Source organism: Myotis nattereri, assembly GCF_964212035.1.
Source record: "Myotis nattereri genome assembly, chromosome: 1".
Classification (NCBI taxonomy): Eukaryota; Metazoa; Chordata; class Mammalia; order Chiroptera; family Vespertilionidae; genus Myotis; species Myotis nattereri.
Genome location: NC_138075.1, coordinates 48830904 through 48855890, shown reverse-complemented (window position 1 = coordinate 48855890; position 24987 = coordinate 48830904). Strand labels below are relative to the sequence as shown.

At 53.0% G+C, this 24987-nt stretch overlaps 1 protein-coding gene across 2 annotated transcripts in view; it reads left to right on the top strand.

Annotated features, from left to right (window-relative positions):
• The window catches only part of TLN2 (talin 2), a 428326-nt gene that overhangs the window by 367780 nt on the left and 35559 nt on the right, over window positions 1-24987 (top strand). For both annotated transcript variants that reach the window (XM_081089528.1, XM_081089529.1), the window contains 7 exons: window positions 1636-1755; window positions 8808-8954; window positions 12190-12356; window positions 13554-13737; window positions 17314-17439; window positions 17973-18089; window positions 20143-20328. In XM_081089528.1, the coding sequence (XP_080945654.1) occupies window positions 1636-1755; window positions 8808-8954; window positions 12190-12356; window positions 13554-13737; window positions 17314-17439; window positions 17973-18089; window positions 20143-20328 (1047 nt within the window). The remainder of the gene's footprint in view (window positions 1-1635; window positions 1756-8807; window positions 8955-12189; window positions 12357-13553; window positions 13738-17313; window positions 17440-17972; window positions 18090-20142; window positions 20329-24987) is intronic.

The window sequence follows — 24987 nt, the reverse complement described above, 5'->3', positions numbered from 1 at the left end:
CTAGCACAGGAGCCAGAGCTGAGAGCGCGAGCAGCCTTCCCAGCTGGCGGGACCAGGCTGAGCCGTGCGAGGCCCCTGCCCATCAGGCCCACTGCCTGTCTGGAGGTTTTGTCATGCAGTCGTGTGTCCACTAGAGGTTGAGCTTGGACCACAAAGGCTTCCCTGGCTGCTGCTGCTCCTCCTTAGAAACGCTGGGATTGTGCCAGGCTGGTTGTTATTTAAAAGGTTTGGGGCTGGGGAGGGAGGGAGGAACAGTGCCTATCTCTGTGACTGTGGAAGGCTGGAGCGGGGCCAAGCTGGCCCTGCTTGGGGGCAGGTCGCAGGTCACATCAGGCAGGCCTACGGTGCCGATGCCTAGGGAACACAGCGCAGCAGAGGGTGCAGACATTCTGAGCAGCCTCGTGGAGTTTCTGAAATATCTCCCGGGCTAGCTTCTGGGCTGGCCGGTCCTGACCTTGGTGTCCATGTTCTTAAGGAGCCTGGCCTCGGCTGCATTGCCACTCCTGGGATCACTAGCCCGGGCCTTGCGTTGGCGCAAGTCCTGCTTCACTGCAATGGGGCGCCCCAGAATCGCGGTGCTCTGCGTGCCAGGGCTCCAATGAAGCAACTCTTGATACAGCCTTGCTTTCTTGGGGTTCAGGGTGCATTCCTGGGGACCCCACACCTGGGCCGGAAATGCTGTGGCCTTTCCTGGTACACATGGCTGCAGGTTCTGTCCCACCTCAGGGGATGTGGAGTCAGTTAAAAGCCCCTTAAAATCAGGGTCTTCAAATGAGAAAGCATGGTCCTCCAGAGCGAGAGAAGAGCTGGGGCAGCTGGGAAACCTCTGACCCAGGGACGGGAAGCTTTCTGGGAGGCAGGCCAAAACTGCTATTGTGGGAACCAAGGCATTTTGTCAAAGGAAGGAAAAACGTGAGGCCAGCATGCTAGCTAGGTAGGATAAGCTAAGGTAAGTTTTTCTATGAAACAGGAGGAAGACACAGAACATCTTGATAATTAAAATATAGATCTTGACCACTTAGGCTGCAGTATACCCTTAACTCAAGTCGGGGCCCAAAACCTTGTCTTTCTTTGGCACAAATTCACTACAAAGCATTATTCTCTATAAATGTCTTCCTCCAAAGCATCTGTCTTGTCCGTCACTTCTCAGTCACGAGAAGTCCTTAGCAGCTCTGTCCTCATGCCCTCTTGTGCCGAGGGGGGCCCACGGCTGGGTTCCTGGAGACCAGACGAACTCCCTGCAGAGGGTGTGTCCAGGGGTGTGCGCTGCACAGGAGCTGTGCACCCTGTGGTTTTCCTGGGGAACTCCTCTGGTGACCAGCCCACAGGGCAGGGCTGGCTGAGTTCCACTCTCACCTCCCAGCATGGACCCCGATGGGCCTGGACTCCACGCTGCACGGCCTGCGCCTAGCATGTGGCCCACCGGCCGGGACCTGCTGGCCTGAGAGGCCCTGGCCTGTCGTGTGCGATGCAGCATGGGCTTCGCTTGTACTGCCCTCTCCAGTGTCCAGCCCCAAATGCAAGCCAAGCGCTGAAAAGTGAATGAAACCTTGTGGCTACCAGAGGTATTAACACGTGATTCTCATGCTTTTCTCTGTGTGTGTGTTTTGTGTCTTGCTTGTTTTCTTTTTCCAGATGACTAAGTCGGTTACTAACCCGGAGGAGTTGGGAGGACTGGCTTCACAAATGACCAGTGACTATGGGCACCTGGCTCTCCAGGGCCAGATGGCAGCAGCCACGGCGGAACCAGAGGAGGTCTGCCACCTTAAGCCCCTGTTTTAAGCCAACCCACCCTGGTGCCCACTCCGGGGGGTGAGGGTATCCTCCACAGCTTAGCTCCATTCCAGAAGACCCCAGCCTGAGAGCCAGAGCCAGGCCTAGTACCCACTGCATGCTGCCAGCCCCCAGGTTCAGGCCCAGTCGTCCAGGCTGTGCTCAGGGCTCCCTGTGCTTTCTGAGGCCAGCTGGCTGGGATCTGGGGCCATCTGGGGAGGTGGGCTTTCCCACAGAAGGACTCGCTTTGCAGTGTTCCATCATGTTACCTGGCCCATCACCCGATGCCAAGGGCAGACACCCACTGCCATCTTCCTATTATTGTCTACTCCTGCCTAGCACATTTCTCTTAATTATTTTTATGTTTTCCAAAGGCTCACTGAAGTGCTGGGCTGAGTAGCCTGCTTTGATAAGGCAACGTCTTGCCCAAATATTTCTGGTGACTTTCAACTGACCCCTGTCCCCATACCTCCTGCACACTTCTCTTCATTATCTACCTGCCTTCCCTACGCTCACTTTCCTTCGTGGCCAGCACAGGCTTTGCCTCAGAATGCCTGAATCCTTAAGAGTTAAATGGCAAAAGCTTGGTCCCAGAGGGCATTTCTGAGCGCTCCCATCTCTGACGCCTCGGAGAAATGGAGTGGGCCATGGGAAGCACACAGGGGCCCACGGGGAGCTCTGGGGTGCCTGGCTGCATGGGTGTCAGTGTTAGCAACAGAAAGGGCTCCGTCCCAGCACCTACGTGGCTCCTTAGAGAAAGAGAGCTCAGGCTGAACTACAAAATAAAGGAGTGGACTGCAGGGACCTGGGAAGATGGAGTAACCCCTTTCCGTGAAATTCTGCAAGCTCTTCATCGAGCGCACACTCCGTTCACCACCTTCCTGCGTGAGCCGGGTGGCCACGCAGAAGGCTGTGCCCGGCCTTCCCTTCTCCTGGCGATGACAGCCAGTGTCCCCTGTTACTCGGTGCTGCTGTTTCTCCTGGGAGTCAGGTCTAGTAAGCATGTCTTATCAAAGGCTCCCAGAGACACTACAGAAATGAAGACCCGACGCAAAAATCCCCTTCTAACGTGTGTTGTAACAATGCATGTAAGTAGGAGTGTCATATATATGTACTTGCTTACATATATATCTGGCATGGGATGACCTGAGTCTCTAACAGTGCCTGCATTTTGAGATTTTTAGAATGATTGAGTATTTAGGCTGCAGCATGAATAATCCTTTCATAATGAGCCTGTCAAGTCACTACCAAGAAAGAAAAATTATGAGAGACCCACATTGGGATTCTGTTGAACCTTTACAAAAGGCCCATCATTTAAAAAAAAAAAAAAAGTAGACCGATCATCTGGACTCATGATTTATTTGACTTGTAACTGTGAATTTCTTAAGCAAGTGTAAGGGAGCTGATGTTACAGGGAGGAAGAATTTGGCTGGACCAAGGAAAGTAGTTTGGCTTCGCAGGGAGATTAAAACTGAAGGAGACTGTGATTGCGAGGGAGGGTTGGCTTGAAGAAAAAAAAAAAAAGCTTTAGAAATGGAATCGACAACCATCTGCCTTGCTTGGTTTAAACGCTGGCCGGCCTGAGTTAGTGAGTGGAGACCCAGGCATCCGTTAGAGCCCTTCCACATCCGAGTCCCACCCCATGTGTGAAACAGGCACGTTGTCCTATTGCGACCCAGACCGCAGAAGCAGAATATACAGTGATGCCACAGCTGCCAGGACAGAAAATGTGTCGTTGAAAGCACAACTTGTTACTTTAGTTCTGGGCCCTGCGTTCATAGCAGCTGATGTTTCCATTAAGAGTCTCCCTTTTTTCTGTTACATCTTGAGATGTATTTTACATTCCAGACACGAGCAGTGTGACCTGGAGCGAGGAGGGGCAGGCAGAATATAAAATTTCCAGTGGCTTGCAAAGGAGAATTCTTTGTGTGCATTCGCCAGACAGATATTTGGGGGGAAACCGAGAAGGTTAGGAGATCCCTGAAGCAGCGTAGTGTTTTATTCCAAGACCGTGGAATTATTTGTATACGCGAGAGGGCCCCCACATCACAGCATGTGAAAATATTTATTTCCAGGGCACATAAGCCGCTGCCCTCGCTGCAGCCCTGCCCGCTGCTGTGCCAAGTCAGCGTTCTGGTCTTTTCCAGAACGTGACAATGACAGGAAAAGTCACAGCGCTGCCTGGAACATCACGCGGGAGCTTTATCTTGCTGATTGTTCCATGGAAAACTGAAACATTTGTTCACAGTGCTGTGAAAACGTCTTCCTTCAGAAGAGTTAAACCCCTCAGACAACTTTGCAATTTAAGATTGGTTTCCGCTTTAAAAAAAAAAAAAGAAGAAGAAAGGAAGAAATGCAGGTGCTGTGAGCTGCAGCTCCTACGTGTAACCTGGGGAAGAGATTGGGTGACCACAGCTCTGGGGAGCCGCAGGAACGTTTGCGGAGCCTTGTGGTGAGGACCAAAGCCCTCTCATCCCCGGGGATGGGTGTCCGCTCCCGGACTTGCTCAGCTTTCCATTCCCAGACACACTGTCAGAGCTGAGCCGGCGCTGCCCTGCTCCTGTGGGACACACCCTTTCCCTGCTCCTTCCCCTTCTTCTGCCGAAGGAGAAACCGTCAGGTTTGTCAGACACCCTCCATGGTTGCCTCTCAGCTTTCACAGGCTCTCCAAGGGACAGCATACGTGACCCAGTTTCAGATGGGATTGTTTTTAAAGCCTGAGAAAAATCTGAGTTTAAGCCGTAAAGAAGATAATTAGTATTTTCTTAGACTCCCTCCAGGTTGAAATGTGACCCCAAACTCCTGAAGGCCGGGCTTCTGGTTCCCTGAGGGTGCACCCCCAGGAGACCACCTTCTCCATTTACTTCCATTTGGGCAAGGAGGCAATTGAGGGTTTCCTTGAGGTTCAAGCCATTCTTTACTAAAGTTGCCAATTTAAAACCCAAGTTTAATGTCTCTGAGCAACATTTCTTTGTGAGTTGGCTCACCACGTGTGCTGAGAAGTTTAGTGTTGCTTTGAGAAACAGTATTTAAAGCCCTTATCTGTTGGAATTCAGCCTTAAAAATGGAGTCCCTCCGGCCGTACAAAGTGTTCTGTGGAAGTGAGGTGGAGTAGACGATTGCTTTGTGGGAATGCTGGTCCTGTGGTCCTCTTTCACTGCGTGGCCGATGGAAAAGAATGAGAGAGAGTTGTTGATTGCGTCCACAGGAGGAGCCCGGTGCTGTGCTGTCCTGTCCGGGTACCCTCGCCTGCCGCATGCCAGGCCATCGTTTGTTCTTCCCCATTTCACAGATGAGCAAACTGAGGCTTAGAGCTTAGTTAGTGTCCAAGATCACACAGCTTCCATAGTGTCGAAGCCACTTCAAACAACTTTTGGGAATAAGTGACGTTTCAAGTAAGTTAAGAAGTAACTATGTGGAAAAGTCAGGATTCGAACCCGGCTTTGTTGGGCAACCTCTGCTCTTTCCCCTGCACCAGGCTGCCTCTTCACAACGGGGACATTTGCATGGCACTTCCTGCTTTGTGAGATGTTTGCATTGGGTCATCCATCAGCCCTGAGAAGTGGGCAGGGCAGATTCTGTCCTGGGTCGCAGGTGAGGGAACCAAGGCCCCAGGGGGTTAGCAGGCTCACCCAGAGAGTCCGGTGGCCAGGGAAGGGCAGGGCTGGAAGCAAGGCCCCTGGTCCTTTTTGGTACCCATGGGGTCCATCTAGAGCAGGAGTGGGGCTGGGGTGGGGATCCTGAGAGCCCTTCGTTACATTCAGCCCTCAGCCTGTGAAGGTGAGTGAGTGAAGCCGATTTCAACCCGTCCTTTATAATCCTGCCTCCCTCCTGCATGCCGTCCAAATGGGATCGTGCAGCCAGGTGTACAGGAGGTTTGCATGGCCAAACCTCAAGGGGCCCTCCAGGCACCCATGCTAACTGTGACCTGGCACCGATCCCACGGCCCAGGCCTACCCTGGGGTGACCAGGAACCCCAACGGCTTTTGCAACTGTTTCCTTATTTCAGTCTCATCCCTTTGCCTCCTGGTGCTGCTCTTCCCTGATGCTTTCTAACTGGAATATCATCCCTGATGACCATTGTGCCACCTCCCCTGTCACGTTTTAAGATCTTTGCTACATGCATGATGTCACCTCCAAGAAAGGGGCTGAGCGCTAGGCCTTGGGTGTGTGTTTATAGCATGGCCTTTTGAGAGGGGGCCGAGGGAGCTTGAGAGTGTCGTGAGGACGTATTCCCACCACAGACCATGTCTGCCCATAGGTTTCCCGTTTGGGGGTGATTTAAGAGGCCTGTGCTTGTCCCCGTACCCCATTTTCTGTAAACAGCTCTGCTCGGGAGCAGGATTCCAGTTTCACGCTTTATTTGTCAGAACCCTGACCCAGGGAGGGGCTTTGGAAGTTCTGCACATTTGGCTCCAGGCTCACTTTTTTGTTGTTGCTGTTATTGTTACTCCTCACCCGAGGATATTTTTCCATTGATTCTTAGAGTGGAAGAGAGAGGGAAAGACAGAGAGAAACATAGATGTGAGAGAAACACATGGATTGGTTGCCTCCTGCAGGAGCCCTGAACAGAACCCCAGACTGGGGAGGAGCCTGCAACCCAGGTACGTGCCCTATACCAGAATTGAACCCGGGACCCTTTGATCCGCAGGCTGATGCTCTATCCACTGAGCCAAACCGGCTAGGGCCAGTCTCACTTTTTAAACATAATTGAACAACTTTAAAACTGTTAGGAAAAGCTGCACGTACTGTTGAATGTGTTCCAGGCCAGATGGTAACCCCGGGCCCAGGTGGTCTGTGCAGACCCCGGACTGACTCCGCTCTGTCTGCCCTCTCTGGTCAGGGCACTGTGAGAAACCGCTCCTGTTTGCTTTACTCGCTCACACAACAGGGTTTTCCCAACACTGTGCAACCAAAGCCAAATGCAGGAGTGCGTCGGTGGCTGAGGCTGCAGCTGGCTTTCCTAACCCCCACGCTTCAGGTTCACTCGGTCTCATTGTTGACTTTTTATTGAGTCAGGGTATACATGTTAACTCAGGTCGAAGAGTATACTAATGGCAAATGACTTCTATTAATTTTACATGTTGAGGTTTCATGAGAGCTTGTATGGGGGAGTCAGGAGTCTGCTGCAAGGTGGGGTAATCACAGTTAGGAAAGCGCTGCTCTGAGGAGAGGGCGCTGTGCTGGGTGGAGGCCGGGACACTGGGCTGCTTCCCCAGGGACCCGCTGTGTGATCTTGGACCAGGCTATCCCTTCTCTGGCCTCCGTCTCTTCATCTGTCGACGAAGGGAGGTGGAACTGGTGAGGTCATTTTTTATTGTGAGATTCCATCCATGCTGCTTCCTCCGTTTGCCCCTCAGCTGACTTCCTGGCACCACCTGTCATTCATGGAGAGATCTGTGGTCATCCTAGCAGAGCTCTTGCCTTTGGGTTCGCTCTGACCCCTGAGTACTTAGGGTTTAACCATACAGATCCAACAAGCATTGAGAGCCAGGTTAAGCTTAAAACATGATTGGGGGATCCGCCTGCTTCAGTTTGACCTCATGCTTAAAGCAATGAGCATGCCCAGCAAACAGCTGTATTTCAATGGCATCCCCCTGCGAGGGCCGAGTTAGAGCGCCTCTTCCTCCTCAGGGGCGGCCTTGCTGCAGCACTGGCCCAGGCATGCTTCAGAGCGGCTGGGTTGGGTGACACTGGTTGCCGCGCCTGTCGTATTCCACGTGGAGGTGGTCTGCCAGAAGCCCTGCCTGGTTGGGAAGCTTTTGCAGCCCCCTGGGTACCATAGAAGACACCCCAACTTTCTGGACGAGGAGAATTTCCCATTAAATGGATTTAAACATTCTTTGAGCCTTAAGGGGTTACGGGAATTCCCCTTTTTCCCTAAAAACAGGAAGTGCTTCAATAATAGGAGAACTGACATTTGCAGCGGCTTCACTCCTCAGAGTCCCCTAAACTGCCTCCTGGGATGAAAGTGGGAGACAGCATCCAGGGGCCCGAACCTCGCAGGTCTTATTCCCAATACCTGAGGTTATTCAGTAACTCTTCATGACAGATGCCAGATGACAGGCCACAGCTGCTTGCTATTGTGATTAGAACACTTACTGACTAAAGCCTAAAGGTTTTAGTTTGTTTTGTTTTTAGTTGCTTACCTGGGCTGGAGGTCAGATTATTATGACAGCTGTATTGATCAAACCCAAATGAAAATTGACAGGAAACAGAGCCAGAGGAGTGCAAACTCAGGGGGTGGCCGCAGATTTATTGCTCCTTAAAGAGACAGCTGGCCGCTCACCCAGCTCACCCATAGCAGATCCCCTCTGGCGTCTTTTAAGCAAAGTGCCTTTGATAATCGCACAAGCCAGGGGTCATGAAAAGAATGCGTGCCTGCTGAGCCATTAGCTCTAGAAATGTACCTTTTTAAGGCCACCTCCAACCTGGCCTGATAGAAGGAAGCCTGGGCCCCACATGGTCGCTCTCAGCATGGCTACAGCTGAGGAGGGGCAGTCCTGCTTGGTAAACATACCAATTTCACAGGAATCTGAACACTTTAAAATATTCTTAAAGCTTTACATTTTGAACTTCTAATTACCCCCCAGTGCTGTTGTGAGGAATAAATGAAAGTAAAATGCATGACCTGCTTAGAAGAGGCGCTGGCACACAGTAGGGGCGCAATAAATGCCTGTGGGAGGAATCACAGAATGAATTGTCCCCCAGAGCTCATCTAACTGACATGCTTATCAGGTGGCACAGGACACAGACAAGCAGTGCACCAGAAAAGGCAGCAAGCACCGGGAAGGCATTATGCTGGGAGGATGAGGTGCAGGCTTGCTTCCTGAGGGCTGTGGGCATGTCACTGTCTCTAAAAATGGGAAGCCAAGTCAACCAAATTCCATACTCCCCCCAGCACCGACTCCGAGCAGCAGTGGAATTTTCCTAGCCGGGCTCCCATAGGACGCAGGAGAAATTTTCCACGCAGGGCAGCCCTCAATGGCCGGGTCCATCACGCTTCCCCTTCCCCACCCCGGCTGCCTCCACAGATCGGCTTCCAGATTCGCACTCGGGTGCAGGACCTGGGCCACGGCTGCATCTTCCTGGTGCAGAAGGCGGGGGCCCTCCAGGTGTGCCCCACCGACAGCTACACCAAGAGGGAGCTCATCGAGTGTGCCCGCGCCGTCACCGAGAAGGTAAGGAGCGGCCCTGGGTCCGACAGAGCCACGGCGACCTGCTGTGACCAAGGTCATGAGCAAGAGACTAAGCCATAAACAACCCAGCCCCGTCAGGTCTGGGCATCTTCCCTCGAGCCCAGGGTCCCCCAGGGATGGGGTACCTCCAGGAGCTGGGGGTGATCCACGGGCCTTAAGAAACTGAGTATGTGAGAGGGACTGTCCCGCCAAGGTCAGGGCCCCGGCTGTCCACCGTGCAGGGCTCTGCTGCGGACGGACTGGACAGATGGTTGCAAAGTCCAGGATCAGCCCCGGGAGCCCCACCCTGCAACCCCTCGGACACTTGTCCCCTCTGCTTCCTTCTCAGGGAGGCCCCTCGTCGTTGCGGGGCTGAGTGAGAGGGACCTCTAGTTCCTTTCCTGTAACCTCGTTATTCCCAAACCAGACGTGATGTGGGGGCGGGTGAAGCCTGCCCGAAGCCGCATGGCACCTGGCAGGAGAGCAGGAGCCTGCGTGCCATTTCTGACTGACGGCAGCCGTTTGTAGAGCGAGGTGCATAGGGTGGTGGATGGGGTCCTAGGATCTCAGCTAAGTAACTCCACCTTGCCAGGCCTCGAATGCCTCATCTGTAAAAATGAGGGTAACGGAGTATCATTCATTCCTGGCCCGTGGGGTTGTGCAGACTAATCGCCATGGCATGCGTATAAGGCTTGGCACAGTGCCAGGCACACAGTTCACTTAATGAAGGCGAGCTGCCGTCTGTGTGAGCTGTCCTCTCGCGCTGCCCTCCCGGGAAGTTTCCCGGTTCTGCATGCCCCTCGCTCCCAGCGTCTCCTGGGTTCTCCCGCAATCCTTAACCTGCTGCGTGGCTTATTTCTGAGTCACCCTTTCCAGGGCAGCGCTTTCACAGGCTGCAAGGAGCGCAGGCTGAACACCCCAGCTCGGCTGGCTTTCCTGCTCCTGCACTCAGCTTCTTAGGACACAGAGCTCTGCCCTGTTTAGAAGCTTGGCAACAGGACTTGAGGGGTGGGCGGGGGACCCCTCACCTGGAAGCTGCCCTACAGAGGCTGCTCTGTATGTGGCCCCTCGCTGGGCCGCGATGTGGCCGCCTCCCGTAGCCCACAGGACCATCCAGGCCTCCTGGACTCCACAGGATGAGGAAGCAAATCTCCCAGCTCAGGAAGCCACTCTCCCTCCTTTGAAAGCCCTTCCTTGTTGTTGAAGTTACTCTTGCCAAGTTTCCAAGTAGAAGACTTTGGAGCAGGAGCAGGGGGAAGGGAGGAGAAGGGAGGGGATGGAGGGGAGGGTCCTCATCAAGCGGTATGATGTTGGTGAGCCAGGCCAGGCAGCACCGGCTTCCTGAGCTGGCCCTGACTGAGGGCGCCTGGGAAGGATCAAAGGCAGAGAGGGGCTTGCTCAGAGCAGCCCCTCTACTTGTCCCTTCTGATCTCCTGCTCTCCCCATCCCCCCCCCCCATGTCTTTCTCACAGGTCTCGGTTGTGTTTGTGTCACTCGCCCCAGCCATGCACCCTTGCCTTGTTCGCTTTTTTGTCCTCGTCCCCGAGTGACTAGTACAGTGACTAGTAGATGCTCGATAAACCCCTGCTGGCTTGCACACCTTTCGCAGTGGGCGGGACACACTTTTTCACCCTTATTTTCACACTGGCTGAGAAGGCCCCTCTCAGACTCTGATTACTTGCCTCAGCCTTTGTCCTCTGGGAGTTCATTCCAGAAATTGGACTCCTCCTTCCCAGGCCGGCTCTGTGCCAGCCTGACTCACCTTCTCCTGGTGGGACACAGCGGAGTTTAACTTGGGAAGTAGTTGTCTGTGGGCTGGTCTTGGGACGTGGTGGGTCCTCAGGAAGAGATCTCTCTGCCCCTCTTGCCAGACTGTCCCCGGCCTCTGCTGAGATCTCAGCCGCATGCGAGGGGGCGTGTTCAGACTCTGGGCCTCGCATGGATGGTGTCACTGCCTGTCCTGGTCGGCCTGCTTTAAAAATGCATTCACAACACATGTCAGACTCCCCTTTGGGTCAGCCGTGGTCAGGGGTGGTGAATGTGTGTGCTCAGGGATTAATATGGCAGTTCCTGGCCTCAGAGGACCTTCTGCCACGGGCCCATTTCTACTGTTTATGACCGGTGGTCAGCAGGCCACCCTGAGGGCACGGACAGAGTGTGTAGACTCCTCAGGAGGTCCAGTCATCTCTCCGGGAGAGGACAGCGGGGAAGGCAGGATGAGCAGACCAGTGGCTGGAGAAGAGGAGGGGAGGGGGGTGCAGACAGAGGGCAGAACCACTGGGAACCGGGAGAAGCCGAGGATGTTGGGAAGTAGGAGCTGGCTGGTGTGGTAGGAGCTGTGATGCTGAAGTAAGGAGCTGCCAAGAGTGTGGCAGGAGTCCTGGAGAAGTTGAACCTGTGCAACTCCTCCTCACAGCCAGGGAGGATTGTTCGCAGCATGCGGTGGGGTCAGGTTTGTCTCACAGGAGTGTCTCTGGGAACAGTGAGTGTTACTGGAGTGGGCATGGCAGGTGGCAAGGCAGGGTTCCTGACACAGAAGGCGCTGGAATGCACACCTTAGCCAACTTGCTGGACCCTCAGGTCACTGGAATGATTATGATTCGGTGGCAGGTGACTCAGGGGAGTGTTGGGGCAGAGGTGACACAGTGACCTCTGAGCTCCACTCTGGAGGATTTTCAGTCAAGAGGTGCCCTTCTTACCCAAAAAGGAAGAATGTGTAAAGGTGTGTGAAAAATACAAACAAAAAGAAGCGGCCAAGGGAGGGGGCGATGAGTGTTAGCAGAGGGGGCTGATCTACAGAAGTCCTCATCACAGGGGACAGAAATGGCCACACCTTTCACAGGAGCCTAATCCTGTGTCCCTCCTTGTGGGTTCAGAAACAGTCATAACTACATCATAGCACCAGCCCTCTCCCGAACGCTTACCATGTGCCGAGTTCCACATTAGACTTTGTACATACATTCTCCTGCACTCAATCCTGCCAACAACCCTGATGGACACGAAGTAATGGCTCCATTTTACAGATGAGGAAACTGAGACTTAGAGAAGTAAAGCCTCCTACCCCAGGTTAGGTAACCGGCTAGCAACAAGGCAGGTGTTCAGACTGGAGTGTTGACCCCAAACTGTGCTGTTAACCCGGAGCTGCATCGACTCCAGAGAAAGAATTCAGTGTTTTCAGACTGTGCACGTTTGGGTTACGTTTCCTCTGCTTCCCCTGACATTCCCTGTCTGCCCACAGGTGTCCTTGGTGCTGTCAGCGCTCCAGGCTGGGAACAAGGGGACCCAGGCATGTATCACGGCCGCCACTGCCGTGTCTGGGATCATCGCCGACCTGGACACCACCATCATGTTTGCAACTGCGGGGACCCTGAACGCAGAGAACAATGAGACCTTCGCAGACCACAGGTGCGGGCTCCTGGGTGGGGCTGGACTGTGGAGATGCTTCCCAGCAGCTAGAAATGTGGCCATCTGATTTGATTTCAACAAGATGTTCAAATGGGGAAAGTGAACCACATCCTATATAATAAAAGGGTAATATGCAAATTGACCCTAATGGCTGAACGACAGAGAACAACCAGTTGCTATGATGTGCACTGACCACCAGGGGGCAGACGCTCAATACAGGAGCTGCCCCCTCGTGGTCAGTGCACTCCCACGGGCTGCCAGCGCAGCAGTGGTGGTGGGAGCCTCTCCCGCCTCCACAGCAGCACTAGGGATGTCTGATGATGGCTTAGGCCCACTCCCCATGGGACATCCTCCAAGGGCTCCTGGACTGCGAGAGGGCACAGGCCAGGCTGAGGGACCCCCCCGCCCCCCACCCAAGTGCATGATTTTTCGTGCACCAGGCCTTTAGTAATCTCAGTAAGTCTCTTTTGCCAGCTGTTCCCACAGAGTTGTGTTCCAGCTCTGCCTCTCAGCACAAGTCCAGCCTGCTCTGCAGAGGGCAGCTTTCGGGTCTTCCACTTGCACACTGGAGCATGGGCCTCTTTCTGCTCACCAGCCCCAGCAGGATTGGGAGCACGGGGTGGGGGCAAGGACAGTGAGCTCCTCCATGGTTTGGGGTGTGGGACTCTGAGCCTCCAGTCTCTCCTGGGCTGGCTCTTCAGGCCCCACTCGAAAGGCTGGTGCCAGGGTCTCCATTGCTGCTGGAGACCACCCATATCCTCACCCCGTGTCCAGCACCCTTTCCCTCTCTCCTCAGCCCCAGGGCTGGGCTGGGAGAGAGACCCAGTGGTTCCCCTTTCAGGACCCAGCCTGTTGGCTCTGAGGTGCTGGGAGGGTCCCTGGTCCCTGTGTTCCCATAGCTATGACGTATGTGTAGGGAGAGGGGGAGCCTCAGGAAGGAAGCTGACCTCTCACTTAGCTGCAGGGCTGTTGGGCCTGAATTTTTCATTGAAGTTTTGCTAGTAATCGACTCTGTGCCTACAGAGCTGACTCCCTCCCTGCATGGAAGATGAGCGCCTCTGATAAGGGAGGGGAAACATCACCCTCCTCCTCAAAGCCCTTCCACAAAAAGCCCCTCTGAAGGGTTTCCTTTCCTCCCACTGTCAGTAACCATGCTTGGCCCTTGTCTCTCCCCTCCCATCTGCTCTCCCCTTCCAGGGAGAACATTCTGAAGACGGCCAAGGCCTTGGTGGAAGACACCAAACTGCTGGTGTCCGGGGCCGCGTCCACCCCGGACAAGCTGGCCCAGGCGGCCCAGTCCTCAGCAGCCACCATCACCCAGCTCGCCGAGGTGGTCAAGCTGGGGGCCGCCAGCCTGGGCTCTGATGACCCCGAGACCCAGGTACGGTTGGGCCTGGGAGAAGGGGGTCCTGGTAATCCCACACACACTGACACCAGGCCTCAGAAGAAGCCAAAGGCAAAATGGGAACTTGGAAGTAAACAGTGTGTGTGTGAGGGTGCCCGTGGTTTGGGGATGGTAGGATGACCTTGTCCAGGCAGGACTGTGGCATGGACCAACGGGAGGGGTCGAGCCAACAGATTTGAGAGGAATCTGTACAGAAGACTCAGCCGGGCTTGGTACAAAATTGAATGCAGTGAGCATTTGGAGATAAGGGAGAATGAGGGGCAGGGCTGACTCCACATTCAGGCTAGATCAGTGAGTGGGGCGTGGCTCCACGTACGAAGCTCCCTGGAGGGAGCTGGCTTGGGCCAGAGATGAAGGTGAGTTCCGTTTGGGGCGTGTTGAATTAGAAGTGGCAGAGGGACATGCGGGCACCACTAGTGTGTGGGCATGAGCCTGCTCAGGTACAGGGATGTGGATTCAGGCATGGTTGCCACACAGACGACTGTGACCCCAGAGGGGGGGAACGTGTGCATAGAAGAAGGGGCTTCAGGCGGAGCCCTGAGGAATGCACAATTTAAGAACATTTAAGGAGAAAGAGATGAGTAAGGAGATCGAGAAGCAGGTACAGCTGCTAGGAGGAGAGCCAGGGAGCCTGATGTGAAGGGTGGGGAGAGTTCCAACCCAGCGATGGCTGAGGAGTCAGGAAAAGGGAAGGTCTGAGAGCTAGCCACTGGCCCACGTGACCTGGAGGGCAGGGAAGCCAGATGAGGGTAAGAAACGAAGCCAGCACCTGTAGACACCCTACTTGAGAAATTTGGCTCTGAAGTGGGAGAGAGAACTGGAGGGGCAGGGAAGGGCTCTGCGCTCTTATACTCTGCTCTGATTTAGCAGTTTCATTGGCGCTATCTGCCTCTGTCCCCAGCCTAGACTGTCAGCTATCAAAAACAGTAATCATAGCGTATTAATCTTTGAAACCTAAGCCCCAACACAGCTCCCGGTACATGGTAGATACCCATCAAATATATGTTCACCTGGGTTTTTTGTTTGTTTTGGGATTTTTATATTTATTTTTATTTATTTTAATATACTTTTTATTGCTGATAGTATGCTCACCTGTTTTTAAACTAACAGCCAAGTGCAAAACTTACGTTCCCTCCGTTCTCTCTATCCCAGCACCATCATATGTAGACACTTCCCTTTTCACTGATGAAACCAGTAGACTAGTAAACCAGTCTCTTTGGCCCATTTGGACAACATGGGTAGAGAGCTCCCGCCATCCTGTGTCTGGTTCATTACTGTTCTGATGAGCACAAGGCCACCAGCTCTGCTCCCATGCAGCCTGGTGCCCTGAGGGAACCTTGCGAATGTGGCCGCTTTATTCATTTTGCTGGATTTCCTTCTGACAGCATCAGAGCTGCCCTTTGCAACTCGAAGTCTTCACAGAAATCCCTGCCTGCAGTATTGTTCATCCCCCCGTAGAGGAAGAAAAAGCTTGAGATTGCATCCTTGGGGTGGGAACTCACGCTTTCCAAGCCTGGCTCAACTTTAAGAGAAGTGACTTGGCCAGAAACTGTTTAAATCTTTGAATAGAGAAATGTATTGAATTGCTTAGTCTTAACTCCCATGTGGTCTAGATATCCTAAAGGTTCAATTTCTAATGAGACCTCTAGAGGAAAATGTCCCCACTTGCCAGCCCGTTGCCCAGTGACCAGGGATGGGACAGGGCAGGTGGGATAGTAGCAGCTCTGATGCTTCTGTCTCTCAGCCTCCTCTCTCTGCCTCTCTCTGCTACCGTCTCAGGAATCAGTGTGAGGTCCCCACATATCAGCCCTTCCCCACGAGCCCCATCGCAGCCCAACTTGCCCTGGTTTCCAAGGTTGGCCACGGTTCCGTGTGTCCTGTGGGTGGAAAGGCACGGGGTGGAGAACGGGGCTGTGAAATCGCGGTGTCCCTGTGCTTGCAGCTGACTGGGACTCTCAATTTCTAATGCCTGTTTCCACATATGTTGTCCAGCTCATCCTCACAGCAGTGCAGGGAGATGGGCAGGGCTGGTGTTGCTGATCTCATTTGTAGGAGCCAGAGCTGTAGAGCATAATAGAGTCTGGAGGTGAAGACCATGCCCTTGGGGTCACATTGACCAGAGTTCAAATCCCAACTTTCCATTCCCAAGCCCTGGGAGTGTGGGCACAAGCATTTTAGTTCCCAATTGAAATGGCAGTGGTGAGGACTGGATGAGATGATACGTGTATGGTGCCTGGCTCAGCCCTGGAACACTGCCCTCAATAAAGTGAAGTTGTTGTTATGGAAGTAGGAGTTGAAATTGTAGCACCTGGACCTAGAAGAGTTTAATGTAATGCCCGATGTCACGTGTCCCTGAGTATGGCTGGCACTTCAGGTTCCAAGTCCAGCACACTGAAAGACAGGCCGTGTTCCATTAGAAGAGGGAAGATACTGTGTTCCGTGGGCACACACCTGTGTATCCATTCATTGCACGAGCACGTGCTGAGTGCACACCAATGTGCCAGGCCCTGTTCTGAGTGTCAACTCACAGGCAGGAGTCCAGCCCGGCCCTCTGGATCTTACATCCAAGTTTACATCCAAGTCAGGGGAGAAGGCAGAAGTGTTTAAGAGAATGAATACTAAAATAATTCCACATGCCGATAAACGCTGTAAATAAAACAGGGCAAGCTGATGGAGTTGCAGTGTGGATGCGGGTGTAGGTGAGTGTGGCCGGGATACAGTTTGGGTGGTCCAGGAAGGTCTCTGAGGACATGATATTTGAGCTGAGACTTGGAGGATGAAAAGGGCCAGGTTCCAGACAGAGAACAGCAGGAGCGGAGGCCCTGAATGGGGGATGAGTTGGGCCTTTCAGTGGGGAGGAAGGACCCATGTGCCTGTAGCTTGTTGAGTGAGTCAGAGATTCTAGGAACCAAAGCCGAAGATGCAGGTGAGTGACCAGGGAGGCCTTTCAGGCCAGGCTGTGAGGCTCACATTTTGTCCTCAGCATTTTTGGTCACCAATTCAGAGCACAGGTGAATGGTGCTGCCTCTCAGGTGTCTGCTTAGCCACCTTCATTCTTTGCGTAGACAGCGTGTCCGCAGAGCTGTCCTCTAGGAGGTGTGTAAACATGTCAAGTAACTCGGAGAGCTTTTCGGAGTCTGGATAATGGATCTTCCTCCAGACTCCTGCATCAGAATGCCCAGGGGTAGCTCCCAGGATTCCGTGAGTTGCAGGTTTGACAGCTACTGACTTAGAGACCCAGATGCCCCCAGCCTGCCCTTGGGCATGTGCTCTAGGTCAGTGGTTCTCAACCTTCTGGCCCTTTAAATACAGTTCCTCATGTTGTGACCCAACCACAAAATTATTTTTGTTGCTACTTCATAACTGTAATATTGCTACTGTTATGAATCATAATGTAAATATCTGATATGCAGGATGGTCTTAGGCGACCCCTGTGAAAGAGTCATTCGACCCCCAAAGGGGTCACGACCCACAGGTTGAGAACTGCTGCTCTAGGTGAAGCCAGTAGGTGACTGCTTGGGGTGCTCACCTGGGCTTCCTGCTCTCTTTCAGGTGGTGTTGATCAACGCCATCAAAGATGTGGCCAAGGCCCTTTCAGACCTCATTGGTGCTACCAAGGGAGCTGCCAGCAAGCCCGCCGATGACCCTTCCATGTACCAGCTCAAGGGGGCTGCCAAGGTAGAGTGGAGCCCCAACTAGGGGCGAGCATGCAGGAGGAGTGCTGGGTGAGAAGCACAGGGTGCACATCTGAGCCCCTTTCTTGCTTAACACATTTCGTACCGCTCAGGAGTTTTCTCGTGTTTCGCGCGCCATCTGTTAAGGACCGCTCACGAGTGTTCTCGTTTTTCATGCCCATGGAAAAAGGAGCGAATCTAGATACTTATGTAAATTTTGTTTGGTCCCTCTTCATAGAGGAAAATGTTTTCCGCAGTACCATATGTTAAAAAAGTACTAGGAACTTTAATTGTTTGTTTTTGTAAATAAAAATGTTATAATTATTGAAAAACAACACCTAAAGTGCATTATGATGATTTAAATAACGTGCAGTTTGCCTAACAGCGTGCGATACCTGGCGTATGTCTTAGAGATTTTTATGCGGTACGCAATGTGTTAAGGAAAGGTGGTTTTGCTCATGGCATCGGATCTGGAACGGAAGGGGTAGGGATGAACCCTCAGTGCACTGTTTCCTCTCGGCCTTTCTTCCCATGCAGGTGATGGTGACCAATGTCACCTCCCTTCTCAAGACTGTGAAGGCCGTGGAGGACGAGGCCACGCGAGGCACCCGGGCGCTTGAGGCCACGATCGAGTACATGAAGCAGGAGCTCACGGTGAGGAGCCAACATCTCCTCCCTGGGGCACCATGTCCAACAGCTGCCCCCAGCCCAGGCTTTTCTGAGATTGTGAGGATAAAGGGGTTCTACCCGGAGCACCTGAACTAGGGAGTCTCACTCCCCTGCCTGCCCGAAATCCCACCTGTAACTGTCCACCCCAGAATTTGGTTAGGATCAATTTATAATTGTAATTACGGAATCAATTGAAATGTATCAGGTAGGACAGTTCAGGTTTCATGACACTAAAATTGCATCATGAAACCAAAGCATCACAGAAGACTCCTGGCAAAGGGAAAAGTCAGTATAGCTGTTTGAGATTTAATCATCTATACAATAGTGTAGCCACACTCACAGCCCCTCTGGATTCCCGTCGCAACCAACAACACTTCACTCTTGCTCATGTGTGGATTTTGGAGTCTAAGATTTGCCATTAGAAGTTGAATGCCTTTATCTATCTATGGTTGTTTTGGTTCCATGATGACTGCACTGACTCGCCCTCATCCCTGGAAACAGAAGTATGCTGGAAGAGAGTGTTTCAGACTGAGAGTTCTTTCTAATAGGAGGTCTGGTTACAGATTCCACTTCTCTTTGGCGGTGGAGATGAGGGACTGGCCTTTGCTGCCAGCTGTCCTGCATCGTTAGAAGGTCACCTGTGAAGGCCACCAGCCCTTGAGGGTCAGCAGTGGAAATGAGTGGTTCTCTTGGGCTTTGGTGATGGAGCCTGTGTTCTTTTCTCCTGTCTCTAATGAACCCACCTTGGTTAATGCTGTGCTAAGGAATACAGGTGGTGTCCTTAAGTACTGCTACCTGGAACTTACCTGCCCACATGGGCTGGGGCTTTCCGACCAACATCTGGACACATGTTCTGACAGATGTGAGTGGGCCTAATAGTGGCAATGGGAGAAAATTCGGAAGGTGGAGCTTTCCTGGGAAATTATAGACACATGGTCAAACTAAGTATACCAGTGTGATTTCAAATGGACCCAGATTTGAAGTGGACCCAGGAGGTTCCAAAGAGCATGAGCCAGGAGGGCCACGTTCCTGTGGAGGGCTCTGTAAGTGTGGCCTTCATTCCAGCGCAGCCTTCAGAGGTGGGCCTGGGGGTTGGGGTCCTGCCTTAGTTGCAGCCGCCCATTTTTAGGGGAAGTGATGTTTGGCACTGATTGGCCCGTGGCAAGGATGATGGCTGGGCCCTCCTTTCTGCCTCAGGGAAGACTTCCCTGCTGAAACGTGGCTGCCCGGGACTGAACACGGTGTGGGAGTCCTCATGGGCAGGGACAGGTGCACACTCAGCACACAGCCAGGGCACTAGGCACTCTTGGTGGGAAGACAAGACCCATGGGCTGGAAGCATGGACGGGTGGCTTGACTGACAGGTGGGACTTTGAAGTGGTATATTCACTTGCCATGGTTAATTTATTCCAGCTCCTCTGGAGGGGTGTGTGTGTGTGTGTGTGTGTGTGTGTGTGTGTGTGTTTAAATAATTCACAGTGTCACTGTGGCACATTCCACATGAACACCTCCGCACAATTATGCAGTTATATTTGTAAGACAGGCCAAGAATAGAAGAAACGGAATGTTTCATTTCCCCCAGCCCCACACCCCTTTAAAGAGAGAGAGGTGAGTCCAGATTGATGCATCCAGGCCAGCCCTGCCCCAGGACCAGCATCGGGACTGCAGCATTTCTGGGCTTAGAGCAAGACAGCAGCAGCCACAGACCCACCTTCCCTGGGGTGGATGGTTTCAAGCATTGAGTCTCCATTTTTGCAGACAGACACGTGGGTTAATGCTGTAGGTATATCTCTCTGCCCTCATTGTCCTCCTAAATGCCGAGTATAGGTGTGCAAGGCTTATCCACGCTAGAATCTTGAAAGCAAGAACGATATTACTATGCTCAAATTAAATTTCTCATTTCCTGCCTTTTGACGCTTTCTTCCTGTTGCCTGCTCAGTTTTCAGACTCTGAGCTGCAGCCTGGTCGGAAAAGAATAAATTATTTTTGTCCTTCCCTTTTTTATTTTTTTTTTCACCTCTTCCATTTCTAACTTCCAGGTGTTCCAGTCAAAAGAAGTACCTGAAAAGACATCATCACCTGAAGAGTCTATAAGGATGACGAAAGGCATCACCATGGCAACAGCCAAAGCCGTGGCAGCTGGGAACTCGTGTAGACAGGAGGATGTGATCGCCACGGCTAATCTGAGCCGGAAAGCCGTGTCAGATATGCTGATGGCTTGCAAGGTAAAAGCCTTGGTGTTGTTCTGGATGGATGGATGGATAGTTCTCTGTTATGGTTGAGTTGTTGGTTCAGTCTGGAGAAGGCGAGGGGCGGGGTCTGTACACAGGAGCAGCTCAGCACCTTGAAGTATGGAGTGAAATGCATGCTGAAGGCGTGTGCACTTCAGCCTGAGGGAAAAAGATTCTAAGTTAGTTCTGCATGCGAAGGGAGGGAGTCGCCCTGCTGGCTTAGCCGCTCACTTCTCTCAGTTCTGCCTTAACAGACGAGAGCATGGTGCAGGCCATTCTGACCGCAGTAAATGGGGACAGTGGCCTTTTGTTCCAGGCCCTGCAAATGAAAGCTGCCTCCCTCATCTGCCTGCACCCTTCCCTGCCTCCGAAGGCCATCCAGTCTGTGCTAGGAGGGGCGCTGCCCTAATGGGGGAGGAAGTGAATTAGAGGAACAGAAGAGAACGTTGGGGAACAGCCTTTTTGCTCTCTGTGCCAGGCATTTTGGAGAAACTCTTCTGGTTTTCAGATAGAGAACTAGGGCAGCTGCCCTGAGCCAGTGCTTTGTAAGGGAGCCGAGGAGACCTGAGCTTTATGACCTGAGCTTTACTATTTTTCTATTAAGGAAGTGAGCCGTAAGAGAGAGCTCTCTGTCCCCTACATCCATTGAGCACCAGCCTTGCCCCAGGGACTCTGACATCTGCTCAGTGATTGCTTGGTAACCCCCTGCAATGGTGAGCAGGGGGGTGGACCACAGAAGTTGAAAACTTGCTGTTGCAGCTACTGCAGCGTGGGGCATGAGGGCAGCGGTGCAAGGTCCACCTGGTGGTTCCTCAGAAGGGATAGGAGGAGTTGGAGGTGGTGTGCAAGGGCCTCGTGTGGGAGACAGTTTACTGTTCTCCTGGGCGTGATGGAGGGTGGGGACTGTGGGTGGCAAAGTCGGTAGGGTCACATTCATGAGGGACCTCGTGTTCTGGGCCAGGGAGTTTAGACTCTCTTCTGAGGCCACGAGTATTGGTCATTTTGATGTGCTTAATGGAACCGGCCTTCCAGAAAACGATGACTCCAAGAGGGGTTCCAGTCTCAATCGGAGAACAGTACTTGCCTAGCAAGGTGTGGCCCCGGAGCCACGCGGGTGTGCATGCAGGGCGCCTCGTAGCTTTGGAAGGGTTGTCCTACATATTCTCATTTGGTCCCAGATGGGAAGAGCCAGGGGAATTTTCCTAATTTGATGGATGATGAAACAGGCTTGGAGGGACTGAGGGGCATGGCCGAGGTCACACAGCTATTGACTCTCAGAGCCAGGACTGAAACCAGGTCCCAGAGCTCGCAGCCCATCTGTCTCTGCGGCCGTGGCCTCCCAGCCCCTGCGCTCGGTCAGGGTCACTGTGGTTGAGCAGCGACAGGCCCTTTGTCTCCATTACAGACATGCAATGAAAAGGGGAAGTTTGGAAGGAAATGATCAAGCTGTAAACTGCAAACAGCTCAGATTTTCAAGTCTCTTTCTTCATACACATTCCTCTGCTTGCAGAGGGGGGGAGGGGGGAGGTTAAGTTTTAAAGACTCATTGGCCCAGCCTCATCTCCTCCCTGGATTGGACCATCCTCACTTTTCAGGACAAAATAACAGCCAGGCTTGATGACAAGCGTCACTGCTGAGCCCTGAGACTCCTGCTGAGATAGGATTTATTTAGCAGGCTGACATTTACATTATTTCCACCCCTTTGCAGAAAGGAAGTGAGGTGCATGCAATAGGGAATATATAGAACTAGAGGCCCAGTGCAAAAAAATTTGTGCACTCGGGGGGGCGGGGAGAGGGGGTCCCTCAGCCCGGCCTGTGCCCTCTCACAGTCTGGGACCCCTTGGGAGATAACGACCTGCTGGCTTAGGCCTGCTCCCAGGTGGCAGAGGGCAGGCCCAATCCCTAGGTGCAGCCCCTGGTCGGACTCAGAGCAGGGCCGATTGGGGAGTTGCAGCGCTGACCCCTGTCATGCACAGAGCAGGGAAGATTGGGAGGTTGAGATGCCACCCTCAGTCACGCTCAGGGTAGAGCCGATTCGGGGGTTGGGGCACAGCCCCATGTCACACTCAAGGCTGGTTCGATAGGGAAGTTGTGGCGCCACCCCCTGTCACGCACAGAGCAGGGCCGATCAGGGGGTTGGGGCGCTGCCCCCTGTCACGCACAGAGCAGGGCCAATCAGGGGGGTTGGGGAGCTCCCCCGTCATGCACAGAGCAGGGTCGATCAAGGGGTTAGGGAGCTCCCCCCTGTCATGCACAGAGCAGGGCCCATCAGGGGATTGGGGAGCTCCCCCTTGTCACTCACAAAGTAGGGCCGATAGGGGAGTTTGGGCACCGCACTCTGTCACACACAGAGCAGGGCGGATCAGGGGGTTGGGGCACTGCCACTGTCACACTCAGGGCAGGGCCGATGGGGAGGTTATGGCTCTACCCCATCACACACAGAGCAGGGCCAATCAGGGGGTTGGGGAGCTCCCCCGTATCAGGCACAGAGCAGGGCTGATCAGGAGGTTTGGGCACCTTCCCCTGTCAGGAACAGAGCAGGGTGGATAGGGAGGTTGTGGCCCCGCCCCCTGTCACACACAGGGCCACAGGGCAATCGGGGTTTGGGCGCTGCCCCCTGTCACGCTGATCCCGGTTCCGGGAGGCCTCTCGGCTCCGCTGATCCCGGTGCTGGGAGGCATATTACCCTTTTACTATATAGGATAGAGGCCTGGTGCATGGGTGGAGCTGGCTGGTTTTCCCTGAAGGGTGTCCTGGATCAGGGTGGGGGTCCCCACTGGGGTGCCTGGCCAGCCTGGATGAGGGGATGATTACTGTTTGCAGCTGGTCACACACCCTTCAGGGTGGGGGTCCCCACTGGGGTGCCTGGCCAGCCTGGATGAGGGGATGATGGCTGTTTGCAGCTGGTCACACACCCTTCAGGGTGGAGGTCCCCACTGGGGTGCCTGGCCAGTCTGGGTGAGGGGCTGAGGGCTGTTTTCAGGCTGGCGGGTGACTGAAGCTCCCAACCGCTCCTTTTTTCTTTTTTTTTTTCTTTTTTTTCTGGGCCAGCTTTAGCTCTGGCTCCAGCTCTGAGGCCTCTGCTGCTGAAAGCAGGTATCTGGTTTGTTTGGGTTCTATAATCAAAACAATGTATAACTCCAGCTCTGAGATCCTGGCCGACTGAAAGCAGGTTTCTGGGGTTTTGTTAAGCTTCTATATTTGTTACAATGTTTCAAACTGCAAGCTCAGAGGCTAGCAGCGGCAGGTGGGGAACGTTGGAGTCCTCCGTCACTGAAGCAAGCAAGCCTCATGTTAGCTTCCAGCTGCCTGGCTACCGGCCGCCATCTTGGCTGGCACTTAATTTGCATATCACCCTGATTAGCCAATGGGAAGGGTAGCGGTCGTACGCTAATTACCATGTTCCTCTTTTATTAGATAGGATACGAGGGATGCTGAATGGTGGATGGAGAAGGAACCCTTGTGCCAAGCAGCGGGCCAGGTTGCCGTGTGAGGCTGAGCAGGGAACCCAGGGTAGATATGGAAGTGCAGTAGGTTATATACTGGCCCGTTTTATCAGAAAGGAAGGATGACACTAATTCCTTAGGTGGAGACTTCCCTACACCCTAAATTAATTCTAGTGTCTGCTGCTTTCTGATCTTCCATGGGCATAGGTTTACATTATATACAATTTTGTATCTACTGTTAACAATTAACATTAGATGGTTGCTCCTGTGTTGCTATGAGCCATTATAACTGATGCTTTTAACGACCACGAAGTACTCTGTTAATGAATACCATCTTTACCCTATCATCAGATATTTAGGTTGTCTGCATTTTCTTTTTTTACCATAAACTTCACTGCGAGGAACATCTTTGGGCATATCTGTTTTTTCTCTGTTTTGGATTATTTCCTTAGGCAAGACTCCCAGGAGTTAGAATTTGGTGGGTAAAATGAAAGGACATGTTAATTACTGCTAGGTTGCTCTCCCAAAGCGCCCTGCCAAGTTACAGAGCCGGCAGCAGTGGACAAGAGCACCTCAGCCTTAGCTCCCACATGGCTCTGGATGAGGGCCTTGCACGTCAGCTGCTGAAGGTGACATGAGGCAGCATAGCTGTCTGCGTCTTCCCCAAGTGTGTCTCACCAGAGCGGACACAGGGCTCTGTCCTCACACCTGGAGACACGGGAACGAGGATGATACAATGCAGTGGCAGTGAAGAGCGTGGCTCGTAACATGGTTAAGCTGTGGTTACGGGCATGCAATGGCTCCTACCTCTGAGGCCAGTTTGTCTCAGATGAGTAAAACCAGACTCATGAATGACAGATGCTGGCCATTGAATTGTTCCTGCTTCTCTCAGAGGGCGGGGGAAGGTTGTCAGGTATGGGGAGAGCCCACAGGTGTTCCACAAGCACCCCACCCCCATCCTAGGCAGGGGGGCTTGACTGGAAGAAATGTGGAGTCCGGTTACTCTACCCCGTCCATCTTGACCTGCTACCCTACTGCAGTGATGGCGAACCTTTTGAGCTCGGCGTGTCAGCATTTTGAAAAACCCTGACTTAACCCTGGTGCCATGTCACATATAGAAAGTTTTTGATATTTGCAACCATAGTAAAACAAAGATTTATATTTTTGATATTTATTTTGTATATTTAAATGCCATTTAACAAAGAAA